The sequence below is a fragment of the Chinchilla lanigera genome, unplaced genomic scaffold (assembly GCF_000276665.1).
Source record: "Chinchilla lanigera isolate Chin_1 unplaced genomic scaffold, ChiLan1.0 scaffold00014, whole genome shotgun sequence".
Classification (NCBI taxonomy): domain Eukaryota; kingdom Metazoa; phylum Chordata; class Mammalia; order Rodentia; family Chinchillidae; genus Chinchilla; species Chinchilla lanigera.
Window position 1 is genome coordinate 31,146,082 of NW_004955415.1, and position 26,751 is coordinate 31,172,832.

General features: G+C 52.7%; 1 protein-coding gene across 1 annotated transcript in view; it reads right to left on the reverse strand.

Moving 5' to 3' along the window:
• Acss1 (acyl-CoA synthetase short-chain family member 1) overlaps positions 1–8,573 on the reverse strand; it is a 37,113-nt gene extending 28,540 nt beyond the window's left edge. Inside the window, exons 1-2 of the mRNA XM_005380983.2 lie at positions 8,218–8,573; positions 1,123–1,219 (exon numbers count right to left, since the gene is read on the reverse strand). Coding sequence (XP_005381040.1) covers positions 1,123–1,219; positions 8,218–8,485 — 365 coding nt within the window. The 5' untranslated portion in view covers positions 8,486–8,573. The remainder of the gene's footprint in view (positions 1–1,122; positions 1,220–8,217) is intronic.
• Between the last annotated feature and the right edge of the window lie 18,178 nt (positions 8,574–26,751).

Sequence of the window (26,751 nt, forward strand, 5' to 3'; positions counted from 1 at the left end):
GGGTAAGCACCTTGTCCCATGGCCCCCCAAGCCACTGAGGGTCAGGAACTGACCACCTCGCTGGGCCACCCGGGAGGACTTTTCTCCTACCTCTCTTCTCCCTCCCCTCACCCCACATCCAGACACATGCACCTGCTCTGCTCCCAGACACCTCGTTCCCTCGTCACCAGAATCACAGCTTACATGTCCTCAGAGAGGCCCCGACTGCCACACATGGGCTATCTGTTACTACAGCACACCCCGATGGGGACACAGGTTCATCCGAGACTTGCTGGACAAGGACAACCAGCAGCCACCACACAGGAGACCTGGTGGGGACAGACAACCTATGGCTCGGGCACATGGAAGCCACAGCACTGCTGTGAACTGTGACGTGAGTGGAGGGCACCTTTTTTATACTTGTGGTCCTGGGGCTGGAGCCCAGGGCCTCACATGCTAGGCCAGCACTCACCACTGTGCCATCTCAGCCCCAAGCAAAGGGGCCTCTGTGGAGAACCCAAGTCCTGAGCCCACTGCCCACTAGCTCTGAAGAAGGCAGTGCCAGCAGGAAGCAGTGTGGGGACCAGGAGCCAACCCAGGGCACACATGCCTGGCACGTATGATGTGTACAGAATTATTTAAAAATCAAAGCACAAAAACACTAAGTTTTTGCAAAGCTCTTTCCAAGTGTTCTTAGAGTCAGGGATATAGCTCAGTGGCACAAGTGCCTGCCTGGCAAGCACAAGGTCCTGAGTTCTATTCCTGGCACCAAAAAAAAAAAGTGTTCTTCACCGTTGCTCTTCCCTAAGGGTGCAGAGCAACAAGTGGTTGGCCTGGAGCCTGTGACGTTGCAAGTGCTTTATCAGCTGCCTCCACACCTCCTATTCAGGGATCAGGCGCCTCTGAAGGCTGAACACGCCCCCTGACACTGGAACAAGCCATCCGCAGGGCATCTGGGCCACATGCTCCCCGCACCAGGAACCCTCACCAGGTTGGCCCAGGAGGAACCCCTCTCCGTACAGGACTCTGAAGAGGCTCAGGACCCAGAGCAAAAGGAGTCAGGGCTGCTTCTAGGCAGGACACCTCTTCTGCTAATGACCACGGAAGGTCCCAGGGGCCCGGTGTGGTCAGGAGACGCCGTACCTGTAGGTGATCCTCACTTCCGTGCCAGGCTCGTCTCGCTCCCAGATCAAAGCGACGCTCTCGGGTGCCTTTCGGACGTGCTGATCCAAGCAGTTGACTGCACAGAAACAGGAGTACAGACATTAATTGCCAGGCTTTAGAGCAAGGATGGGGAGTCCACGCCCCCAGGGAACCCTGCCCTTGCCCACAGTTAGGAGGACCCATCCTCCCAGAGGGAGACGGAGGTGTCTGTGCTGCAGGAGAAGCCACACGACCCCCAAGTACCTGAGGCAGCCACGGTCTCGCCCTGGCTGCATTCGGCCCCTTCCCGCCCTTCTCCTTCCTTGGGCCCCCCGGCTTCCTGCTTCCTGGGGTCCTGGGATCTGCGTGCAGCCAGCGCGGGGCAGATGCCTGGGACATGCCCATGGGCCCACAGGTGGGGGTGCCCACCAAGGCTAGGAGCCCAGCCCTCTCCCAGGTGGCGCCCTGGAGCAGCCTCTGCTCCACCGTGGGAAAACACCACCCTGGTTTCCCGGAATGCTCTCCCATCCCCTCCTGAACCCAAGCTCAGATCACACGGCTTCTGCAGAAACCGGTCCGTGCTGCCGGCTGCCCTAATCCTCACTGACCCGACACCCTGACCCGATCATGAGGTTTCACATGTGAGCCCCTCCAGCCCTGGAATCTAGCTCCTACACACTTCCCACCGCTGGGCCAGGAACTCTGAGGAAATAAGCACTGTGGGGAGCTGGGGGCAGCCACCACCCCATCCTCAGGGTCCTGTGTGTAAATTATACCTAAAGCAAACAATATCCATGGAACTGTGACACCAAAGGTTAAATGAAGAAGGAAAGGGGGAGCCACTAATAAATGGGTATGAAATCGCAGGTTTGCAGGTTCGCAAGAGGAGCGAGGGTGGAGAAGTGTACAGCTTCCACCTCCCTGCACACACTGCACTGTACACTTCCGAATCTGCTAGATACGGGGGAACAAAGGTAGACGCAGGGGAATAGACTAATGCTGCTAACTGACATGGGGAATTCCTCTAAACAGAGGAGAAATGACAGAGAGAGAGACGGAGTGCAAAGGAGACAAACTGACAAAGGGTTCAGAGGCAGGGCTGGAGGTGCACCATCAGTTGGAATCAGTGCACACCCATGTGTGTAAAGGTGTGTGTGTGTATGTAGCTATGTGATGTGCACAGGGTGTGTGCATGCACAGGCGTGGGGGTCTGAGTGTATGCAAGTGTGTGTATGCCTGGTAGTGTAGGTGTGCATGTTGCACATATGTACATGTGTATGTGCTGCAGGTGTATATATAGCTGTGTGTAACACTTGCCGGGCCAGGAAGGGCTGACACACACCCAACATTTCTCTCAGGGCTGGATGAAGGACATTGGGTGCCAGGACATTCTTCTCACTGGAGCGTGACAGCCGGAGGTCAGGTGAGCCCCCCTTGGAGCCTGAAGGTCATGTGACGGGTGGGGGAGCAGAGCAGAGTGAGGCAGGGCCCTGTCACAGGTGGACAGCACCAGGCATGTGGGGAGCAGGCTGTCTCCATGTCCAGCATCCAGGCAGGTCATCCCACTAAGGGGCTCTGCCAGAGACCCTGTGGAATCTGGGGAGCCCCCACCCCAGGACCTCTGCATAGGCCCCTTCCAGCCTACAGTCGGAGCCCACACTTCCTGTCCCCTGGGCCCTGTGTCTCCCTCTAAGGGCCTGAGATGTCTGTTGCTGACCGTATGGCCCCAGGTCACCCATCCAGGTCATGTCGGTGCAGCTGTCCAGAGCTCAGAGCTGAGGGTCACAGAGATGGGGATGTCTGTACCGTGTCCTCCAGCTGCAGGGTGACATGCGAGTCTAACCAGCCCCAGTGGCCCCCCTGCACTCAGGGAAGGAGCATACTTTTTCTGTCTTTGGCCCCCAAATGGTAAGTCACATTTTTGGCCAAAATTGGCACTTTTCAGCCTTGCAGGTGTCAGAACCTCAGAACCTCCGGGAGGGCTGTGGGCCTTGTCTCAGCCTCGAGAGGTGGCTGTGGTTTCAGGGCCCACAGGGACTCAGCTCTTGGGTCTACACCTGTGCATTCTGCTTTGTGTGTAGGCTCCAGGGCTTTCTTTTCCTTTGGGGAACAAAGCAACTAAACACACTTGCAAATGCTTTGTGACATCAGGGCTCCGCTTGCTGGTCAATGGCCTGCAACCGTAGCTAAAAATGGGGTCTCCAGCCCCGCCCCAAGCCGAGTGCTCACAGGTGCAGACAAAACCCTCCTGATTAGTCCAACCTTCGGCTTCTGTCCGTCCAAGGAGAACCATCCCTGACTCTGGGCATGCCTGCAAGAACTAGGTGTTTCCCCTCGCAGGTGCAAAGGGTGCCTCACAAGGGAAACACAAACAGAACAACCAGTTTCTGCTCACAGCCACCACAATGTGGGGGGTGAGGGGACAGCGGCCAGAAGCACACACTGGCTCTCAGCACCTGCTTAGGGCGCCTGCTGCTGTCTGAATCCAGGATGGAAGAAAGGACGAGAGGAGGGAGGGAGGGAAGGAAAAAAAGGAAGGGAAGACAGAGGGATGGAGAGAGGAGGAAGGAAGGAAATTCTTACATCTCTACATTAGAAAAATAAAAGCTTCGGTCAAAGAGATGGGAAGCAGGACAAGAAAGTTTTGTGTGCACACGTTTCCAAGAAGGGCTGAGCTAAGCCCACTGTGACTGGAGGCGAAGCCCAGCCCCACCTCCTGCTGAAGGCCTTCCAAGCCTCCCTGCCCACCCCCGGGCCCACACTGCACTGCAAACACTTACTTCCTTCTTTTGCCTGTGGTTCCCGTTCTGGCGCCCACCCCTTCTGGGTCACAAGGCTCTGGGGACCCGGCAGGGACAGGAGTGGGCTTGCATTCCAGTGCCCTCCAGTGCAGCTTAACCACCTCGAGCAAGATGCCCCAGCTCGATCTGTTCTTTACTGCTAATAAACATCACAGGAGGCCACTCTGAGAGCAAGCTCTTGCCAGGCCCTCTCTGCCCCATCCACTCCGCTCTGTGTCCTGGAACACTTAGCTACTGTACAGGAGGAAGCATTGCCTAATTCTAGAACGAAGAAGAGAAGGCAGTCGAGATCCTTATACTTCATGGTTATAATTCTGTCCTTTGATAATGACTTAGGAGCCATTCCTTGTTAGAATGAAGCTCCATGGCCTTGGCGCTTTCTGGGTTATTCACTACCATCCTTGAGTTGCAGGCTTTATTTCCACATCTGCACAATGGGGCCACCAACTCCTCCCTTTTGGCATCTTGAGGGACAGCTGATGCCCCTGGGAGCAGCTGCCCCGTGCTTGGTTGAGTCACTGGAGCATAGGTCCTGCCTTGGGCTAATGCCTTTGGTGGGCCATGGGTTTTTAATTTCATTGACAAGAAAAGAATTACCAGAGTTATTATTTCCATCATCAAGATGGCACGTGCTAACACAGGAATTTTCAAGAACTCCTTTTTTTTTTGGCAGTGCTGATGGAAATCAGGGCCTCCTGCCCGGTAGGCAAGAGCTCTGCCACCAGGCCACACCTCCAGCCCTAGCTCGCTGGTTGGTTGTTTAAATATATCCCTCACATACAGCCCACTGTAAGTGAACCCAGCGCACAAAAATACAACCTCAATCAAAAGAAAACAAGGAGTCAGTGTTCACAAAAGGATTCACAATGGTTTTCTTTAAATAGCAAACCTCGCTGCACATTTTAAGATATGACATCAGTTACAAAATATCATATTTGCCAACTTTCCAGAAGCAAATGCTATTTAAAGTAAGTCAGGCTTCTGACGAAGGAGAAGATTCCAGAGACCCTTCCAGAGGACCTACCCCCCAAGATTGGGGTCAATTTCCATTTAGAGTTCCTGAGAAACCTTAGAAGAGCCACTGCCATCACCGAGAGGAAGGCTAAGAACCGGCCTGTGGCATCTTGAGGTCATGGACCTGCTTTCTGAATGACTGGAGGCACGTCACAGAGGAGCCACTCCAGCTGAAATGCCTCAAAAGCATAACAAAGGGCTGGGGATGCAGTCAAGTGGTAGAGCCCTTGCCTAGCCTGTGAGAGACCCTGGGTTCTCCAGCAGAGAGAGAGAGACAGACAGACAGACACAGACAGAGGCAGACAGAGACAGAGACAGCGAGAGCTCAATGCTTAATTAAATAGTTTGTTAACACTCTTGCTTGAGAAAGAATACATACTTTTAAAATAAGTCAGACTCAAAATCGGAGTTTAGAAAAGAGTTTTGCTGTGCTTTGAAAGCAACACTCAGTTTTCCTCGGGTTCTGCATTTACAACTTCCTGACCTCTGGAATTTTTAGCATCTGTCAAGTGTTACAAAGAACAGAGCCAAGTTTCAAGGGCGGGAAAGATTCCTTCAGAACTTGACTTTCCAGAGCAGCTTCTGCGAAACAGCAGAGGAGGACTTGGCGGAGGCCCTGGCCCTGGAGCCTAGGATGCCATCACCCAGCCCCGGTCATCAGAGCTCAGCTTCAAGGGGTGTGTGCATCTTCCAAAGCCTGCCTCCCACCCACCTTAGGCCAATCGGTTCCTATACAGCCCAGCACTGGGCAGGTCAAGGCCTCCTCAAGTGCTTCATTAATAATTAACACTGGCTGCTGATTGGGCTGCAGTGTGCCCAGGGCTCTATAGGCTTTATCTAATCCCAAGAAGAGCTCCATGCTGGGGGTGCTGATAACCCCACCCCACCGATAAGATAAGGAAACTGCAAGCAGATGGCCCTCCCTCCCCAGCCAGAGGGTCTAACAAGGCCTGCCCTGACCTCTTGGACCTCCTGCCCGGACAGTGCCTGGGCCTCGCTGACTTGCTGTGAAAAGCCCTGCATAGTTTTGGGGCCAAGTCCTGTGGCTCAGTCATCCAGGCTGTATTGGTCCATTTTCTGTTACTATAAGGAAATACTGAGGTAGCTCGGTTCTGGAGGCCCGAGGGCCCACATCGGGAGATGGTCCCACTGACAGTCTCAGGTGGCACAAGACATCACATGGCAGGAGGCAGAGCACTCGTGCTTGTGTGTGTGTGTGTACACGTGTGTGTCTGCTGCTCTCTCCTCCATCTTTTTACAAGGTCACAGGGTCTCACCATGAGGGTAGCACCCCATGGCCTTACCAAGCCCCAATCACCTCTGAATACCACAATGGGGTTAAATTACCACCCTCTTAATACCTCACCGTGGAGATTAAACTCCAACGTGGGCCTCCAGGAGACGAGCCACATTCCAACCCTAGTGCCAACCCAGGCCCAAACTGGGGCGAAAGCCAGGGTCACCTCGGCACTGTCCAGAGTCCTGACCCACAGGACCTGGTGAGCGGTGGGCTTCGGCTGGTTCCATATGCAACAACAGTGACCAGACCAGAACTCAGTTCGCATGATCCTTAGTTTACAGACATGAAACTTGCAAGCCCAGCAAACCGAAAGACAAGTCACAGCCCAGACCTCTGAACAGCACTGTGCCATGCTTGCTTGGTCTGTGCCATCTCCAGCACACAATTCCCAGTGCTGCTGGGCTGAGAAAGGCTTCACCTGCCCTGGTTTGGGACACAGGCTGGTGTTCACAAACCTGAGGGTTGGCACCAAAGCACAGAGGGCTGACAACCACTTGTTACTCACAGGCAGCAGGTCTGCACCCAAGTTATCCTGTGGCCTCAGACTACACTTTGAGAAGCACGTCTAGAGAGGTGGGAATACAAGATGCAAGAGACCGAGGTCCTGCTGGCTTCATCATGCTCCACAGACAGTACAAAGCCTCCCCACCCTCCACAGCTTTCTAGGCAGCTGCCTGCTCCTGTGGCCCGGCCTGTGACAGATGGAGGGACAGATACCCCAGCTGAGGCAGGACAGCTACCAAAAGCTGCTCTGCTGCAAGTCCGTTTTCCAAAGCTGTGCCCTGGCTCTGCTCTATCAAGGGAAGGAGTCAGAATTCCCTGCTCCACAAAATGATCCTTGCCAGCACCTCATCTTATCAGTTCAACCCTGAAGGAGCCACCCATGGCCTCCACCCACCAGGGAGTCCAGAGGCAGCTCCCACAGGACCTGCTCCATGCCCTGGCCGTACCCTAGCTGTGCCCTGGCCGGCCCACTGCACCTCCCCTCAAGGGCACATTCCACCCCCTCTGCACACCCAAAGCTTTCTCCTTCCCAGATGGTTCAAGGACACTGGCTTCCAACCCAACTGTAAAGAAAACACTATCAAGTGAGTGACTCATTTTGATTAGACCTACAGCATAGGATGAAACATGAAAAAAACTGGTCCAGAGATCCTTTGAAAAACAGACCCTGCCTATGGCTCCAAGTCAATTTCTGAATATAACTAACATTTCTACAGCTGCTGATTCCCAGTGAGCCCTGGGCCAGATCCACATCTCCCACGCTGTCCTGCCTGCCTAAGAGAAGAGCACGTGGGTGATTTCACTAGAGCCGGACTGAGACTGGGAGCAGAGTAAAGGGACTCCACATCCCACGGCAGTGTTGCCTTGACAGAACAGGCCCTCAACAGAAGGAACCCCCCCACCCTGCCTGGGACCCCTTCTGCACACCCCAGGGCTGCAGGCCTCCCACTCCACTCTGCCTGTACAGCCTGGGCTGCCTCTTCAGATTGGGGAGAGGCCCAGTGTGCCCCCAGCCCAGATCTCAGCCAACCAACAGGCTTCAGTCTCAGCGGAGCCCCAAGGGGGCTCTCCTCCCAGGCCCCCCTTCCCCAGGGACCTCCACCCCCCCACCGCGCGCTATTCTCCCTGGGGACCCCTGCGTGATTCTCCGCTGCCCCGCAGCAGCTGTTTGTTTACGCTGCTGCTGGTCCCCAGGCGAGTCGAGCCGCGGGTGGTGACAACCGCCAGGCTCTTTCGGTTTGTCCTGCAGCCGCTACCAAGCGCCGCTCCACACCCGCCTATCAGGTGTTGCCCACGCTCCCGCAGCTAGCGCCCCGCTTCCGACTCGGGGACAGTGCCCAGGTCCCACTTGGAGACACTCTCCGCAAGGCTGGCACGGACCGAGGCACGAAAGAGGATTCGGGGCACACAGCTGGGACCGGCGGGACGGCGGGACGGAGTGCAGGACCGGGGCCCCGGGACTCCGCGCCCACTCACCGGACACGTTGAGCTGGCCCCCCAGGAACCAACCGATCCTGCCGCTGCCGAAGTCGCAGTCGCAGACGGTGTGGTAGGGGGCGTCCCACACCAGAGTGTCGCGAGCCAGGGGCCCCCAGAAGGCTGCGGGCTCGCGGGCGGCCTGCGCACGGCGCGCGGGGTACGAGGCTGCCCTGGCCTGGGGAGGCGCCGTGTGCGCCCCGATACCCGCGCGCGCCAGGACGCCCCGCAGCCGCCCCACGCCGCGGCCCAGGCTGCGCGCCGCCATCGCTCACGCCGGTGCCGGTGCCGGTGCCTGAGCCTCGCGCCCCAGCCTGGGCCCTCCCGGCCCCGCCCCTCCTGGGTCCCCACGCACCACCTCCACCCGGCCGGGAGAAGGAGGAGCGGCCATGGGAGGAGCAGGCGAGGGGAGGGGAGGAGGCGGTGGTCCCGCGCCCGCCCGCCCCCGCCCCCGCGGGGCGGTTTCTGGTTTCGCGCCTCCCAAGCCCCGAGTTTCTCTGTCCTAAGCCCGGAGGCAAGACGGGGGCGCGGGCTGCGGGCAGGGGGCCAAGGGCGTCGCCAGCATCTGGGGCCCGGCTCCTCTCGCGGGGTGGTTCTGAGTCCAGCGGGCCCAGGGGCTGCACAGCCCGACTCGGACCCCAGCCATCACCCCACGTCCTGTCCCCCACCCGCTGGCCTGGGCCCCATGTCCGTCACTTCCTGCCTGGTAAAAAGTAAAAGAAAACAACAGCCAGAATGCGCTCGCTAACTTGCTGAGTTTATGGCGGTGAGGTTTTCTCCTATGTGGCTGTGTGTGGCCGGGATTCAAACCCTGACATTTCTAGCCCTGGGACCTTGCTTGGCCCGGTGCTTGGTGCTTTGACTTCTCAGGACTCATTTTTCTTCTTTGCAGGGCTGGAGCAGCCCTCCCAGGAGGAGCGGGGTGGACTCAGGCTCAGATCCTGCCCGAGGTGATACGGGTACAGAGCTCTGCGGGAGGTGGAAGAGGTGTTGTGGAGGGGCCAGAAGGAGACTTGTCTCTGCCAGTTCTGAAATATTTCAACACCCGAGAAGTAAACACACAATGCACAAGATACACACGGGAAGGGGAATTTTGGAAAACTGGTTTGTTGAGTTCTTTGGGCTCTGAAAGATCCCTTCCTGTTGGCTGTGACCATGACACTGCCCAGGACAGAGCCTGGCCTCAGAGGAGCTCCAGGTGTGTGGGAGCCTGCCACCTGCCAGGGACAGCTGGGCAGGGACAGCAGCACGTGCTCCACACTGTGCCAGGACTCAACCTGCATGTCCACGTAGATTAAAAGTTATCCCAAGCCCGGTATGGTGGTGCACACGTGCAATTCCAGCATTCCAGCAGGCTGTGGCAGGAGGATTGCAAGTTCAAGCCCAGCCTGGCCAGTTTAGTGACTTAGAAGAGACCCTGCGTCAAAATTAAAATTTATCAAAAGAGCTGTGGATGTAGTTCAGTTTGAAGACCCTGGGTTCAACTGGGGGGCAGGGGCTGTTATCCCAGTCAGGCAGGTATCCCAGTATATCTGCAGACCAACTACTCAGGAAACTGAGGCAGGAGGATTGCCTAAAGCCAAAATAAGTTTGGACAACATAGCAAGGTCTTGTAACAAAACAAAACCAGACCAGACCAGACCAAGTCAGGCCTTGGCTAGGGCCAAAATACACACACACACACACACACACACACACACACACATATACAAAACAAGCAAAAAGAAAAAGTTACCTGGTACTATCAACCCCCCTCTGATTGTCAGCCTCCCAGTGGACCAAATAAGGAAGCTGAGCCCAGATAAAGACTTGTAAAGAGCACATGGTTGGCAGGCAGGAGAGGAAGGCTGGCACCAGCACTTGGCCCAAACGCCCATTTTAAATCAATATAAAAATGTGAACAGAGAGAGATTGTGATGTGGCAGCTGATCCCAGAGATGGCACTGACACTGCCTCCCGCCGTGTACGTGACAGCTGGCTGTTCTTTCCGGGAGCCCAGTCTGGGAGCAGCACCGTGTTACCGTGCATGCTTAGCCCACCGGAGGGCCTGGCGTCCGTGCCCAGCACCACACATACGCATGCACATGCATGCACCAGGAGCCCAGCTCTCTCTCCGTCTGGGTCAGCCTCCTTGTTTGGCCAGCAGGACCTGGCACCTGTGGTGCCTCACAGCTCCAGGACTTGTGAGGCAGAGACCTCAGGGAGAAGAACAGCTCCTAGACTCAGATGAGACCCCCAGGGCCTTCTGGCTCATCCATGACACAAAAGAGCTCCCCAGTCTGCTCACAGAACTAAAAAATCATCAAATGTCATCAAAAGCCACTAAATGCCGGTGTGCTTGTTACTTAGCTGTTGGTAGCTGATACAACTTCAACCACAAATACACGATTTTCTCTTACTCACCACCCTCTGCACTCAGCCTCCTTTACTGGTTGCTTTTCGTATATGTGCTGCCGAAGCGAGAACTACTGGTTGCTTTTCATCTCTTTGCCTTCAGAGTGTCGGGGACCTTGAGGCTCCATCCCCAGTCCCCTCTCTTCCCTACCCCTAGGAGACAGCAGCCAGCTCTCTCGGCTCCAACTCTCCGGTCAGTATCTGTAGCTGGAAACTTTCCTGCCAATCACAGCCTCTCTTCAACGTGCAGTCACCATCTGAGCATATCCGTGTCAAGTCCCTCAGGTCAGGGGACTGAAGATACACTTCCTGGGGTTGGCCATGCACACTAGTCCCCCAAGGGCCCTCCCTTGAGTATGCATACGGTCTGTCACCTAGCAGCCTGGCTTCAAAGCAGCAAAAGCACTGACCTCCCATCCTACCCCTTCCTCTCCCAATCACACTGTCTCCTTTCTGAGTATTCATTAGGCTCCCAAAGGCTCCCACCCTACTCTGCAGCCTTACCAGCACCCACCACGGTTCCTTCAACACAAAGGTCGGGGATGGGGTGCAGCTCCGTGACGAGCACCTGCCTAGTGTGTGCCAGGCCTTGAGTGCCAGCCTCAGTACCACAAAACAACAAAGGTCAGATGAAGGCGTCCTGCAGCTCAGAGCAATCCAAAGGCTCCTGATTTCCCTGAGAGGACAGGCCTCGCCCTGACCCTGGCACAAGGAAGCATACCAGGGACCTTGGGCTTCAAGGTCCCGCAGCCTCAGGCCCACCTGGCACCTTGCAGAGTGGCAGAACAACGGCCCATCTCCAGCCCATTGCAGCAGAGCCTGCAGTTAACCCATCCCCGGGAGACCTGTGCACACATTTGCATTTGAAAAGTGCCCCTGACCAGACCTAGGCACTCAATCACTTGTCATCCCAATTACTGGGGAGGCTGAGGCTGGAGAATCACTTCAGCCCAGGAGTTCCAGGCCAACCTGAGCAGCATAGCAAGACTCCATCTCGAAACAAAAACAGAAGCAGCAGTATGACCTCCCTTCTGCAGCCTCCCCCTCCAGAATCCCATCTCCCATCACCTCCCCCAGCCCAGCTGAGGGTCCAGACACTCAGGCCTCATCCTGCCACTCCAACACCAGGACCCAGCCCCAGGACCTTAGCACATGCTATCTTCCTGCCCAGAGTCTCTGCCCCAGAGCTTCACAACCCCCTAACCTCTTTCAGGTATCTCCAAACATCCCTTAACCCACAAGGTGCTCTCTGATACCTCCCTGAAGCCAGGCCTCAGCTCTCAGCCCTAGTGCTAGCCCTTACTTTATTTTTTTCCATGCAGGTATTCACTCTTTGTTTTCCTGCCCCTCTTAGCAGGAAGAGCTCTTTGAGAGAAGCTGCGGCACTGGCCGCGGCATGAGTGTGTCCGCGGCGGATGGGAGCATCCAGCGAGTAGTGAGCACCCCACAGAAGCTCCCTGGATTAACAAGACAGGCAGGAACAGGAGGTAGCCTAGGTGCACAGCTGACGCTGTGCCGTTCCACCACCTTTGTTCTCTAAGTCTCAGTACTCAGTCACAAAGTGCACCGATGACTTCTTTTTCATCTTTGTGGTGCTGGGGCTGGAATCCAGGGCCATGAGCATGTCAAGCACATGCTCCACCACTGAACCTCACCCCCAGCCCTCAGCCTCCTCTAACATCTGGAAACGAGACCTCTCGGGATGGGTAAAGAGAGGCAGCTGTGTGCACAGAGAACACTTCAGAGCCAACCAAGGGGCGTGGAGTTTCGCTTTCTGCTGCCCCACACATGCTAGAGCCCTCACAGGAAGCGTGACTGTCCCCAGCGAGACCACAGTCTCCCAGCACTGGAAGATGGGTGCCCCGTGGCTTGGTCCCTGGGATCCCCACCCAGCAGCATGGGGAGGATCCCGAGGGGACCCAGGCTGCTCATCCATCTCAGGACTGGCACTCCTGTGAGAGACAGTTCCTACCCCTGAGCTGAGATAGAGGCTACCGGCCCCACTTGGCTTGGCAAACAAGCTCGGGGCCCCCAGGCCAAGCAGTGAGCGAGTAGAGGGGCCACTGCCTGTTGGGGGACAGCTTCAGGGTACAGTCCGCAGACTCCCCTTCGCATCACCTTCATCACTCCTGCCCCTCATGACTCTGAGAGACGGGCACCCAGCTGCTCCCAAGGGTCGAAGGACCTTCCTGGGATCTGTTCCGACTCCAGCATGGGGCAGCAGTGTCCCAGTGGGTGGAGTGGAGCGGGTGGGGGCAGGAAGGAAGGGCCCTGGAGAGCAGGGGCCCGGCACGAAGCAGACCGGTCACTGCAGAGTTGCTGTCCTTGGAAGTGGGGCCAGGGCAGGACAGCGGAGAGACAGCTGGTGGCTCCCGTCAGTGCCTGCCATTCCTTTCAGCCAGCAACCTGCGACTGGCGCTGGCCTGCTGGAAGTGGACTGCGCTCCCTCTGACCCTGAGGTCTCTGAAGGTCAAATGAGCAGCCCTGCTTCAGCTCAGCAGCACGCACGTGTTAGGGTGAGTAACCCCATCTTCATTTTTAACCTGGTTCCTACAGGAGCTTAGTCCCAAACAGTGGCCTCATGTAACATTTATCTAACGTAAGAAACAGCTGGGCATGGTGGTGCAAGCCTGTAATCCCAGCAGTCGGGAGGATGAGGCAGGAGGATCGGTGATTTCAAGGCCAGCCTGAACTATTAATGAGACTCTGTCTCAAAAAACAAAACAAAACACCAACAAGAAAAATCGATCTTGGTTGGTGACAGATGCCCCCATCTGCAAACCCTGCTGCAAAGCCACCAAATCCAGCATTGTGAAGTCACTGGTCTCCAAAGAACCTGCAAGTGCCCTGTGTCCTCTTCACCCGCCCATACCCTTCTCCCTATGACATTTGCAGGATGTCTGGGCCCCCGTGCACACCTCCCGGAGCTGAGGGCCATGGAGACAAGGCCCTGATGCAGCTGGACAGGGACCAGTTCAAATAACTGGGATGTAAAACAAAAACAAAGCAGAAAGTACAGACGAGAGCTCTGAAGAGGGGCCAGGCATGGGCCCAGAAGCTGCAGGCTGAGAGTGGCTTCATGCAGCGCAGGGCTCCCTTTTCTTCTGCTCCCCAGGAGCCGGGTGGTGACTGTGAAGGGCAGGGTGTCTGCATGATATCACTTCACAGCAGGGCCCCAGGCCCTGTGCGCATCTCACACACAGCATGACTGATCCCTGTGACCCTGCTCTGTTGCCTGCCCTCTGCAGGGTCCATCCAGCCACCCAGGCAGGCAGGACTGGAGCAGTGACCATGACCATCAGGAGCAGGACAGACAGGAAGTAGGACCAGGACAGACTCCAGGGGTGTGGAGCATCCTTCCGGAAGCTGCCTTCCTGCATTTGTGATAGTCCCAGGGTGACCCCGTGGGGTCACTCAGTCGGCTCCAGTGTCAGCTGACTAAACAGCCTCAGCACCAAACCTGTTGTTTCTCCTTCAGTGCCGGGATGGAACCCGGGGTCTCCTGCACACTCAGCACCTGCTGTGCCTCCAAGCTGCACCCCAGCACCCCGGTAATCATCAGAGCTCCCTCTAGCCTCCGAAGTGATAGGTACAAAGCTGGGCCCTCTCCATGAATAGCGGTGCCATACTCACACTTGAGTCTCCTGGTTTTGCACTGCGGTGCCTCTCTCTGAGCCAGAGTTCCTGGTATCTGCTGTGCCCTCACTGTCCCCCATGGTCCAGCACCAACATGATGGAACTATCCACCTTGAAGGCTGTGTGCTGAAGTCCCTGGGTCTCTCAGCTCCTCCAAGATAAGGGGCTGGGGTGGGGACGAGGCTGGGTGGATCCTGGAGCTCAGCCCCCTTGCCCCACCCCGACCCCACAGGCAGATGACATCATCTGTGCCAACGCTGTGGGACCCAGGAGCTTCTCTGTGGCCCCAGCCCTCAGCTAAGCCCGTATGAGGGTTTATGACACGGTTCAGCTTTCAAACCCAGGCTGCATGCAGAGGGTCAGGAAAACTGCACTGGACGTGGCTTTCTTTGGGGCCTATCCCAGCAGGTCCAAGTGGGAGACTACACCTGGCCACAGGTGGGACTACACAGGGAGGACATCAGTTCCCAAGAACCTGTGCACCTACTGATCAGGAGGAGCAAGCAACGGCCAAGTTTCAGAGCCCTGAGATGAGAAGTGACAAGGCCGGCACCGCGCCACCTGGTGGTAGGATTGTGCCTCTGACTTCAACACTGCTTTCTGTCCCGGACCATGTGCTGTTTGTGATTTCCCCAGGGATGTTTCAAGTAGAAGAACATAGCGTTCCTTAAACTCACACCCCCATCAGAGGAAGCCATGAATGCCCCTAGTCACGAGGCCCTGGGAATCATCTGTCTCCGCCTGAGTTAAGGACACAGCCTGACAGTCCAGGGCTCCACATTGCCTCTGAACTCTGATGGACACTCAGGGGAGGGAGTCCATATGACCAGGATAGATAGATGCCCAGGCAAGGTGCTAGGCTAGGTGTGGAAAACTTGAACCCCTTGGCTGAGGAGAGATCCCTAGGGAGTCCATGGCAGGTGGCATACAATGGGCAGAAAGGAGGAAACTACAGACTGAAAGGGTCATATGCTAGGAGAGGCTGGGAGTGGTTGTCAGGAGCAGGGGGAGCTCTGTAAAAACCATCAGTTTGGCTGGGAGTCAGGGAGAAGTGGAGGAAGGAGAGGAAAACTGTGCCCAAGTCCTTGAAGGAAGGAGGAATGGTGACTATGCCACATCACTCTAGGTGTTGGTAGAAACGTGTTGAATTATGTTATTGAAATGTGTGCCTATTTCTTATAAATTAACTTCCAAACCATTGGTAAAATAAATGCAACAAAAGTTGGCCCAAAAAAGGGGCAATAACCAAGTGTGATGGTGCAGTTTATAGTCCTAGCTACTAGAGAGGCTGAGGCAGACGGATCCCTAGAACCCAGGAGCTCTAGACCAGCCTACACAACCTAAAGAGACATCCTCCCTCAAAAAAAAAAGTCAGTAATGGGTGGCATGGTGGTTAAGGTGCAGTGTCAGCTTGACCACTTGAAGGATTGGCAGGCCTTGGAATCTCCCCAGGGGCTTGGTGGAGCAAATTTCTGGGTGTGTCTGGGTAGGTCATGGAGACGTGACCTTGGGCATCTGTCTGATTCCTGGTCCCTTCCTTTTGTTCTCCTGCTCTCCTTTCTCTGCCCTTCCACCATGATGTTTCTGCCTTGGAGCCAGCTGACCATGGACTGAGCCCCCCACAACTGTGAACCAAATTAAAGCTCCCTCTAAGTTATGGGTGTCAGGTATCATGTCCCAGTAACAGGAAAGCTGATGCAGGTGGGGTGAGGAAAGACTAGCAAAGACAGTAAGAGGGAAAATATAAAATAAGATCAAGGGATAGATGCAGAACTCACTTTAGGAATAACCATGAATTAAAATCAGACTTTCTCACTAAATAGAAAGTATAACAGAGTCAGAAGGATACAAAACTTGGAAAGGAGAACACAGGACATGGGATGGGAATGCACACTCATGTTTCGAGTTCCCAGGTGGGCCGTGGTAGTGTTGCAGAACCCCGATACTGAACTGAAAGAAAGATACTCCACACCAAGGGGTTAGAAGGCAACTTTCATTATGCTAGTGGGCTGATGGGAATCAGTTCCAAATCACCAGCCCAGAGTTAGCTTAGAGGTCAGTTTAAATACATTTTGCAAGCAAAAAGTACAAGGCTGATGGCAGGTATTATATGATTGGCTACATGAATTAAGTCATATGTTGTCAAGCAGATTTGTTTCAAGCAGGTTTACTTAGAAGGAATTGTTTATTATAAGGCAAGGGCATCCTGGGAGAGAGGGAGAAGGGTTTGAGTGCAGCAAGGAGAGTTAAGTGCATCCTTGACTGGGCCAGTCTGTCCTAGACATGCAGTCCTTGAAGCAAGTTGGAAAAATTATATATATACATATATATTAGGTAGGAAAACACAGACATTACAGCTGTCTGTAATGACATTACAGACAGTCAAGGCTAACTGAGTTTAGCAATCTAACTATGTGACAGGCAGCATGAGCATAGTCATAGGCCACTAAGTGATTTTTAACTTTTAGTATAAAATGTCTATAAGTTTGCTATTCTGTAATTTTGCCCTCACAATAGTATCCAATGAGTTAAAGCCTACAAAGTTTCCACAGTTGGTGAAACACAGTACTCAAAATCAGAGAGTACACAAGGTCCAAGCAAGTTCAATAAAAATGAAATCATCCCTATGCACATCCTGGTGAGACTGTTGGAAACTGAGGCAAGAAGTTTTTTTGTTGCTGTTGTTTACTAATTTTTTGCATTTATTTGTGTTCCTGGGATCAAACCCAGGGCCATGGTCATTGTAGGCTAGTGTTCCACCACTGAGCTATACCCCTAGCCCTTTCTATATTTCATTTTGAGATAGGGTCTCAGGGTCGCATTCAGACCAGCCTTGAAACCACAGTCCTCTTGCCTCAGTCCTCCCAGTAGCTGGGATTACAGGTGCACCAGCAAGGAGTGCATCTCTAAAGCAGAGAAGACGGGTTACCTAACCAGGAGTGGTGCTTAGACTCCCAGCCTGCCGGGAAGCTGAAGTTTTCCAGGAAGTTAACTCCCAACCTTTACAAGCATAGTGTCTTGGTTACTTTTTTCTCCTTGCTGAGACAAAATACCCAGTACCTCAAAATTAAGGAAGGAAAGGTTTGTTTGGCTCACAGCTTGTGGAGGTTTCAGTCCATAATCAGCTGGCTCCAAGAGCAAAACAAAGCAAAACAAACAAAAAAAAAAGTGGGGGAAAGCAAGCCTTTTTTCCTCCCTTATTTTGTATATGGGCTACCCGCCCACCCCCACACCGTCTCCTGCCCTTTTCCAAAAGCTGAGGATGTTTACAAAGTAAGGACCCTGGCTCCCTGCTGAGTCACTCAGTTAAACTTTTAAATTTTTCAGGTTGCCACAATGAGCAACATCTTGGAGTGGTAAGGTCAGAACTGGTCCTTTTCACCCCAGGATATAGAACTGCTGAGTTACTTAGTTATGCTTCTAGACTTCAAGTTAACACAGTGTAGCAACCATAACCCATAGTCAATGAGATCATCTATCTAGAATAAGACAAAAGGCATCTGCAAACAACAGAAGCCCTTAGAGTTCCCCTGGCCCAAGAGTCACCAAGACAACCACCCAGTGAAAGTATGAAGTCAAGGAGGTGGGCCAGCAAGGAAGCCACCTGTATGTGCAGGTGAATCCACACAGAGCCAGCAGGAGTGCCAGCTTCAGCAATGCCTGCGCCCTGGGCCTGAGAAGTGAGACAGGCAAAACTCTCAGTAAGAGTGTGGTGGGCATGATGGAATCACAGGCAGAATCCTGTGATCCTTTCACTGCTTGGGAACTTTAAATTTCAAATGCACATTGAATTTTCTAGGTTAGTTACAATGAGAGCAGAATATGTGCCTTCTAATCTAGTAGAGAGGATATGGAACAAGAAAAATCTGAGGGAAAGAAAGGAAAAACAAATGTAAAAGAAACAAAGAAAAGACAGTAAAAATTTAAATATCCAGGCCAGACGCAGTGGCACACACCTAAGGCAGGAGGATCATCACAAGTTCAAAGCCAGCATGGACTACAAAGTAAGACCCTGCCTCAAAAAAACACATAAATAAAATGAATTTAAATATGCACAAAAATATGAAAGTAAATTCCACAATGTCAATGATTGGTACTGATGTAAATGGAATAAATTCTCTGGTTGAAGGCAAAGATTGTTGGGATGGATTTTTAAGGTCTCAACTATACTTCTTCATATACATTCCTCAACCTAAAATGTATTCAGAAACTTTGCTGGTGAAAAGATGGAAAGTGTTCACCACATAAATGAGTTACACAGCAGACAATGCACAGGAAGATATAGCCGTGAGGAAGAGGAGGCCAAGGAGAGAAAACAAAGAGACCAAGAAAAAACAGCTGCCTTTGTTGTAGCACTAAGAGAAACAGACCCTAAGTCTGATTCTCAGGGCCTCAAGAAGAACTCCTCGACTACATTCATCTGCTACCGCTGTCAAAAGCCAGGCCACCTCAAGAGGGACTGCCCTAAGAAGCCCCCAAGCCCCTGGTAAAAGTGACCACTAGAGGTTGGACTGCCCTCTGAAGCTAAGGCCCCAGAGCTCAGACCCCTCCTACCAGCTGGTCCAACAGGAATGAAGGGGCCCAGGGCATACTCTGCCTTCTCCCTCTGGCCAGACCGTTATCTTCAAGGAGGAGCCCCATGTAATCATGACTATAGAGGAAAAAGTAAACAGCCTATCGCTGGACACTGGTGCTAGTCTCTCGGTCCTTCTTTTCAATCCTGGCCTTCCTTCCAGCCGTCACACCTCAGTGAAAAGAGTCACTGATGAGGAGGTAATTGCTATTTTTCACAACCCTTGGGCTATAACTACTTTTAGATCTTTCTTGCATATCTTTGTTTTCCTGAGAAACCACTTTGAAGATACCAACATGTATTACAGCAGCCATTGATAATTTCCTACCAATCTGTCCATAACTCTGTAATGTTTTTATTGTTCCTGTGCTATTTCACAAATGGATGTATGTTTATTACTATGCGTTTTCAACAACAACCATTGAGAATAGTCAGTGATTATTTAATTGATCACTCATGTATAGCTCTATTTGTTTTCCCTAGAAACCACTTTGAAGAAACCAAAATATAGTACAACAACCATTGATAATTTCCTACCATTTTTGTCTGTAACTCACTATTATTTGTCTATTTGTTTTCCTGAGAAACTATCTTGAAGATACCAATAGGTAAAATACAACCATTGATAATGTCCTACCACTTTGTCTGTAATTCGATAAATCCCCCTATTACTATGTTATCTTTCTTTTACTCTTTTAAATAAATTTAAAAAAAAAAAAAAAAAGAATGCACAAGAAGAGAGAAAAGAGGCACCATATACATCAGCTGGGAAGCCTGGGACTTCTTAACTTGTGTAAGCCTGATAAACAACTGAAAACGAGCAAACCTAACAGAAATATAAAGAGGAAGCTCAAGCCCACCTCACGACATTTTCAGTGCGTGGCTACACCATCCCGAAACTATCTCTTAACAACTGGATAGTGACTGGGCTCCATTCAGATTCACAAGCACAGCTGCTGGATTGAAACTGTTTACCGGGGGCTGGGGATTTAGCTCAGCGGCAAAAGCGCCTGCCTGGCAAGCGCAAGGTCGCGGCAAAAGCGCCTGCCTGGCAAGCGCAAGGTCGTGAGTTCGGTTCCCAGTACCAGACCAAAAAAAAAAAAAAAAAAAAAGAAACTGTTTACCAAACCGAACTCGGTAGAACTGTATGTGTGTGCTGGGGTTTTAGGTCAGGACAGTTCCTTCTGTCCCATGACCTTTCTCTCTGGCCATCTCCCTCCCCCCACCAGCTCAACCTGAGAAGAGGCTTCTGCAGTGTCTTGGGGGTGACCCAGAGGATGAGGGGCAGCTGGGATGTGAGCTCATGGATGGGAGGCCCAGGCAGGGGTTCATTCTCCAGCTCATCAGCTCTGTGGGAAACCAGAACGTCCCACCAGGACCTCGTGGTGCTGTGTAAGACTTCAGAGTTCTGCATCACGGCACAGTGGAGCTTTTACCACAGGAACCCACCCCGCCCAGCGCTCACAGGCTTCCCAGGGGTGGAGTCCCTCTAGGCCACTCAGGCCAGAGAACAAAGAGGAGCGGCATCCCCAGGGCAGGAGTGGGATAGCCCACTGAAGCAGGGCTGGAGGAAAGTTCCCAGGGTGCAGCATGGGGCACAGGAGTGTCGAAGGATCTGCGTTGCACATCTAGATGACGCAAATGGACACATGCACACACACACCGCCCCAGCTTGCAGTTTGGGGCTTCTGTGATCACTGTTAGGGCATCACTGGCTTCCTGCCAATGACATTAAAAGAGATTTCAGAATCTCTTCACCACCTGTGTCCATCCCTTGGCTCTGGATCGGATAAAGTGTCCGTCATTCCACAGAGCTGACAGCATGTTGAAGTGGGAAATAAGGGAGAGACTCTGTGGTCAAAGGATATAAAATTTCAGTTGGGTCTTAGGAACGAATTCCAGAGGCCACAGCATGGTGTCTAAGATAACAGTGTATCGTGTTATAGCAAACCACTAAGGGCTGTAAGCTCTCACCACAAAAAGGATAAATATGGGAGGGGAGGATGTGCTAACTGCCTCTATTGAGCCATTCCCCACACATATTTCAAGACCTCACACACACCCATAAATATACACAACTTTTGCCAATCAAATTTTTAATCAATTTTTAAAAGAAGCAGCAGTGATAAGAAGTGGGTATTCTTTGCTGGAAGGGATGAGAAAGAGACGTCCTAGAACTCGAGGAGATGGTCACATCCTGCCAGGCTGGAGGCAGGGACAGAAAATGTGGCTTCAGTGTCAGAGACACTTAAAGCCCAGAGGTGGCACAGCCTAGACTGCTGGGTGCAGATGCTGCCCTGAGACTTCACCCTGTCCTGTGCCAAGTCAGGAAAAGCAGTGGCCGACAGGTGACAACAGGCATCTAGGTAGGAAGAGGGAAGAGAGGCGATCTTGGGTGGACTCTAAGGAACCCAGGAAAGGCTTAGGGTTGGGGTGGCAGGGGCAGCCTGCTTCACACACTCAGCTGTCCTTGGCATGGTGACAGCAGTGGGGAGCAGGATAGAGCCAGAGGGGCCTGCTGTGGGGTCATCCCAGGTGACTATAATGTTCTCTAGGGAGCAGGGTTGGCTCTCCGGCACTGTGACAAAATGCCTGTGTCAGATAGCCAGCTTGTAGAAGAAGAAAGGCGAAGTTAATCGGGGTTTCAGGGGCATCTATTCCATCACCTATCCTGGTCGCTGTGGGCTCATGTCTGAGGTCTGTCATGAGGGAGCACCTGAGAGTAGAGGCCAGGAGAAAGAGGGGCCCAGTCCCACTCTCCCCTCCAAAGGCACATTGTGACCTCCCTTCTTCCCCAGGGCCACCTCCTATCTGCCACCACCTCCGCATAGCACCACAGGCTTTGGTACCCGGTTTCTGGGGAACATTCAGGGTCTAAAGAAACAGCACCCGGGCACCACAGCGGGTGTCCGTGCCTTGTGCGCTCTGACACAGTTGGTAACCAATCATGTATCAGGCAACCAGCCCTATACACAGTAGCCCCAGGGCACAGGCGTGCAAAGGGGAAGTAGGGAAAGTTTCCCAACAGCTCTTGGGGGCCAGCCCTTGCTGGAGCCACAGGGAAATCCTGTCCCAGAACAAAGCCCCAGTCCTACTAGGGATCTGACAAGCTCTTCAGCACCTGCAGAATCCTGCGCAGCTTCCCAAGTGAGGCCCGGGAATCTCAGCAGCAGTGGCAGAGGCTGGCATCCATCGGCAGTCCCCGCAGGGGCAGTGTGGGAAGCCCAGGGCAGGAAGAGGGCTGGCTGCCTAGAGCCCGGGAGCACTTAGGGCTCAGACTCCCTGGTTGGGGTGCAGCTCTGCACTCGCCCAGCCTGTGTGAGGCCCTGACTTCCATTCCCAGCATCCAAAAAGGAAAAAAAGAAAAAGAAAGGAAAAGAGAAAAGGGAATCCCCAGGACAGCAGCTGAAAGAGCCAGCAGTAATGTGTGAGTGGGTGGAAAGCAGGTCACTGTCCCAGACAGAAGGGGTCCTCCCTAAGCTGTGCGCAGCTTCTCCGAACTCTTCTGCCCATTCGGTGAAACTGAAAACACTTGGCGTGCCCGCGCAGTCCTAGCATGTGCCTTCCTTCCATGAGTTCCCTTGTTTCAAAAGATTGTATCAAATAACTACAAGGCCCTGTTAAAAACTCAAACAGTGCAGAAGGGTGTGCAACAGGTAATAGAAGCCATCTGCCCCCAGCTCTCTCATCTAAGTCTCTGCTCAGGTCAGCCCCTTTCTTGTTTTTTTTCTTTCCTTTCCCTTCCGTTCCCATCCCCTCCCATTCCTTTCCTTTCTCTTTTCTACACTGCTGGGAATGAAGGCCAGGGCTTTATACATGCTAAGCAAGTGCCCTATCCCTGAGTTGCACCCCAGGTCAGTCACCCTGTCCAACCCTTTGAGCTGCTCAATCAGGGGTCTTCCTGCAACAACGCATAACCTGAGGCTCACTGTGAACACCGGTCTCAAATGAGCGGGCATCTATAAAATGAGTGATCTGAGTTCATGCCGAAGAGCAGCTGAGAGCGTTCCTGACCAAGGGACATGACCATAAAGTGCCACAAGTGATTCCAGAATCCATCTCCTATGGACAAAGACAACTTCTAGAAAATTACTAATAAGCATTACTCAATCGATCAGCAAGGCTGAAATATGGATTCAAATGTAGAATATGATAGTCAATAGTGGATAGCACTAGGTTGTATGCAGATTAGACTACTGTGTTGAATTCACTGTTAGATATGTATTGATCCTGTATTAACAAAATTTTATATTTGTATTTAAAATCCTGTATTCTGTTTAGGCTTAGTGTATTCAGATTTAAATTCAGGTACTTATTTAAGTTTTCTGAAATAACTACTCAGGTTATAGAAGAGGATGCCCTGATTCTTAGGAAATACACACAGTATTAGAAGAGAAAGGGGCAGATTATGTGTGCAATTTAACCTCAAGTGGTTCCAAACACAAAAATATACCTGAGTGCCTATGTTGTTGTTCCTTAGGGTCCACGAGGGATCAACTGCAGGGTCCTCTGGACACCAGACCCACAGGTGCTCATGCCCCTCGCAGAGTGACACAAGGTCCTCCTGTGACCTGTGCACACCACCCACATTCGCTGGGTCATCCCTAGGCTCCTTACAATGCCTAGGACACAGAAAGGACATGTGCATAACTGTTACACTGCACTGCGCAGGTGAAGATGAGGGAACAGCCTGGGCAGGTTCAGTTACAAGGGTAATTTTTAAAAAATGTTTTCTACTCAGGATGTATTGAATCCGCAGATGCAGAGGGAGGACTGACCACGGACAGGAAGTGACAGAGGGGAGGGGAGAAGGGAAGAGGAGTGGCTTGGTAAATCCAGGTGAACAGGACTTACTGATTGCAGCCAAAATGGAACGATTGTTTTAGCCTGGTATGGTGGTGCTTGTCCGTAACCCCAGCACTAAGAAGACAGAGGCAAGAGAGTACAAGTTCAAGGGTAACCTGCAGTGAGTTTGGCTTCTGGTCAATCTGATGGAGCCTTGGTATCATTTGCCTACTTCCCTCTTGGTAGAGGCCTTAATGAAGAGATTTAACAGCAGCACTAGGAGGATGATTGGATTAATTATAGCAGGGACAACCCCTGGTTCTTTTGATGGCCAGTGCAGCTATTGGCTCTGCGGTGTTAGCTCATTCAGTGCAGACTGCTCGCTTTATAGACCATTGGACAAGAACTGCTGATGAGAGCTGGAAATTTCAGCGAAAAATTGATATAAAATTGGAAAACCAAGTAAGCATTCTACAGACTTCCATCCTTTGGATGGGAGATGAAATTGGAAGTTTGCAATTGCAACAAGGATTAAAATGTCACTATAACACAACTTGCTGGACCGGGGATTTAGCTCAGCAGCACAGCACCTGCCTGGCAAGCACAAGGTCATAAGTTCGATTCCCGGTACCAGGAAAAAAACAAAAAACAAAACAAAACAAAACAAAAAAAACCACGACTCACTTTTGTATCATCCCTTTACCATACAGTAAAAGTCTGCACCCTTGGAGAATGATCAGAAAACATATACAAAGAGCAATCCATCACAATATTACTGTGGATATAGATGCTTTTCAGCAAAAAGTGCTGTCTGTGTTGTAGCAGACAGCCACATTCGACACCGAATTAAAGACTGGGATGTTTGCTGATGAGATAGAACAATTAAATCCATTTGCATATCTCATGGCTCACTTCTGGTTTTATATTGGAATTGGTGTGCTCACTCTCTTGTTTATAATTCTTCTCATTAAAGTGTGTCACAGAGGATTCACAACCTGGCCACAACTAGAGGCAAGGCAGCCACAGCTGATTCTGCTCCAGCTTCTTCAAAAAAGAGGAAGGGGGAACTGTGAAAGAGGACCTGGACAGCTCTCCTTGAAAGGAGACCACTGTCTCCATGTTGGCTAAACCTTGCCCTAATTCTGTGTATGGATATGCACAGAGCTGGCTAGGACATTACTTTACTCCCTCAACTGGCTTTTAGCAATGCAAAGGGGTCTAGCCAGTGCTGCTGTGTAGCCTTTGAAGCAATGCACCAGGTCAGTGATGCCCCGCCTTTAACTCCCAACTACTAAGTGGACTGAGTCTCGAGAAAGAGGCCATGATGTCTCAGGGCATGAAGGCCACGCGTCAAAACTAAACCACCAACACAAAATACTTCCTCAAACTGTGTTATGCAGATTCCGCCAAATTTAGAGGCTGCCTGCTACCAGAATCTGAAATCCGGTACTCTTTCCCCGTACCTCTCTCTGCATATTGCGGAGGTGCATTGTGCCTCCTACCTAGCCCAGCTCACAGCACTCAGGTACTTCCCGCCATCCTCACAGTCACTCACCCCGAGCCACTCCCCTCTTCACGAATTAATAAAACCCGAGTTCAGCCGGAGTCTAGCCCTTTGTTCCAGTTAGTTATTGTTCAGACTAGACTTAGGACCCCTTGGCTGCCCACGACTATAAATATGTGTTTGTCTCTTTATTCTCGCTGTGGGTTGCACTGGAAGTGGCCCATTGCAATTACTTATTGGAATTCCAATAATCTTTCCCTGGGATTACAAACGTGGACTCCTCCGGACCAGGAAGAGGCTGGAGCCGGCTCTCTCTACACAGCAAAATCCAGCCTCAAAAATAAAATAAAAGGACTGTTCTCAGTCACAGTGCTGAGCTCACTGAAGCACCATCCAAACCAAAACATCCGAAGGCTTTGCAGCGTTGAGCTTGCACTTGCCGACCTTCCCCACGTGGGTAAACAGTTGTCCCAGCAACCCGGAAAGTCACCCTCCCCGCCCGCCAGCCTCGCCCGACCCCTAGGCTGCTCCCCACAGCTGTTGCCGCGGCTCCCCGCGCTGCTCTCACGGCCTCTGAGCTCTGTGGGCCTCAGGGTTCTGCACCCCGCGACAAGCTCCTCTGTTTCTCTGGGACGCTCCTGGCTGCTGAGAGCCCGGGCCCTGCAGACCCGGCACCGGCCAGCGCGTGCTTGCAGGGCGCGGGGCCAACCGGAGTGCAAGGGGACACCCCACCCTCCCAGGTCCCTGCAGACGGACCCCAGCGGGCCTTGTGCACTCAGGCCCGGCCCCTCGCGAGCCCCTGCGACCCCTGCAGCCTCTGCTGCCTGACCTGCGCTCCGAGTCCGCGGGGCGCAGCGGGGCGGGGCCAAGACCCCCGGTAAGCCGGTCCGATGCTGGACCCTGAACTGCGGGCGTGGCGTCGATATTTAAATAACTTTAGCCATTCTCATTTTATTTTCTCTTTGCATGCCAGTTGTAGAAAACTTATTTTTTAAAAAGTGCCCATTTATTCAGATGCAGAGACGAGTGCTCAGAGCATGTCCAGGGCGTTCTTGCTGTTCTTGTCCCCGCTCTGGTCTCGGTTCCCACGCGAGCTTGAGGACGGTGCGCGCACCTGGACTGGGATGTGATTGGCCTGAACCAGAAAGGAGTTCAGCCTATCTAATTGGCGATTGGTGCAAACGTAAGCATGACCGGAAGTCTGACTAATGAGAAGTGCAAGGAGGTCCGCCGGGGCGGGACTACTCCATGACGGACAGGGTGCCCAGAAGTGGCTTTGCGTGCGGTGACAGCTGGATCCGACGTCTGGGTTGGGGACGGAGGGTTCCTCTTGGGGTAGAGCTTCTAAAGGTCAAGTCCACTGCTGACTTCTAAAGTTTGATAGTTATTTGGGAATTTCATGTTGCCATTCATGATGCTAAATGGAGTTTAGGACCCGCGGTAGGGGGCGTTTGTGAGGTTGGAATCAGAGTGATGTCAGGACTGGAAGTACTTCTGCCTTCTAGGTGCGCGAACAACTTGCATACCAGCCGGGCGTGGTGGCGCACACCCGTAATCCCGGCACTCGGGAAGCTGAGACAGGAGAATCAGTCCAAGTTCGAGACCAGCCTGGGCCACAAAGTGAGCTCAAGGCCAGCCTGAA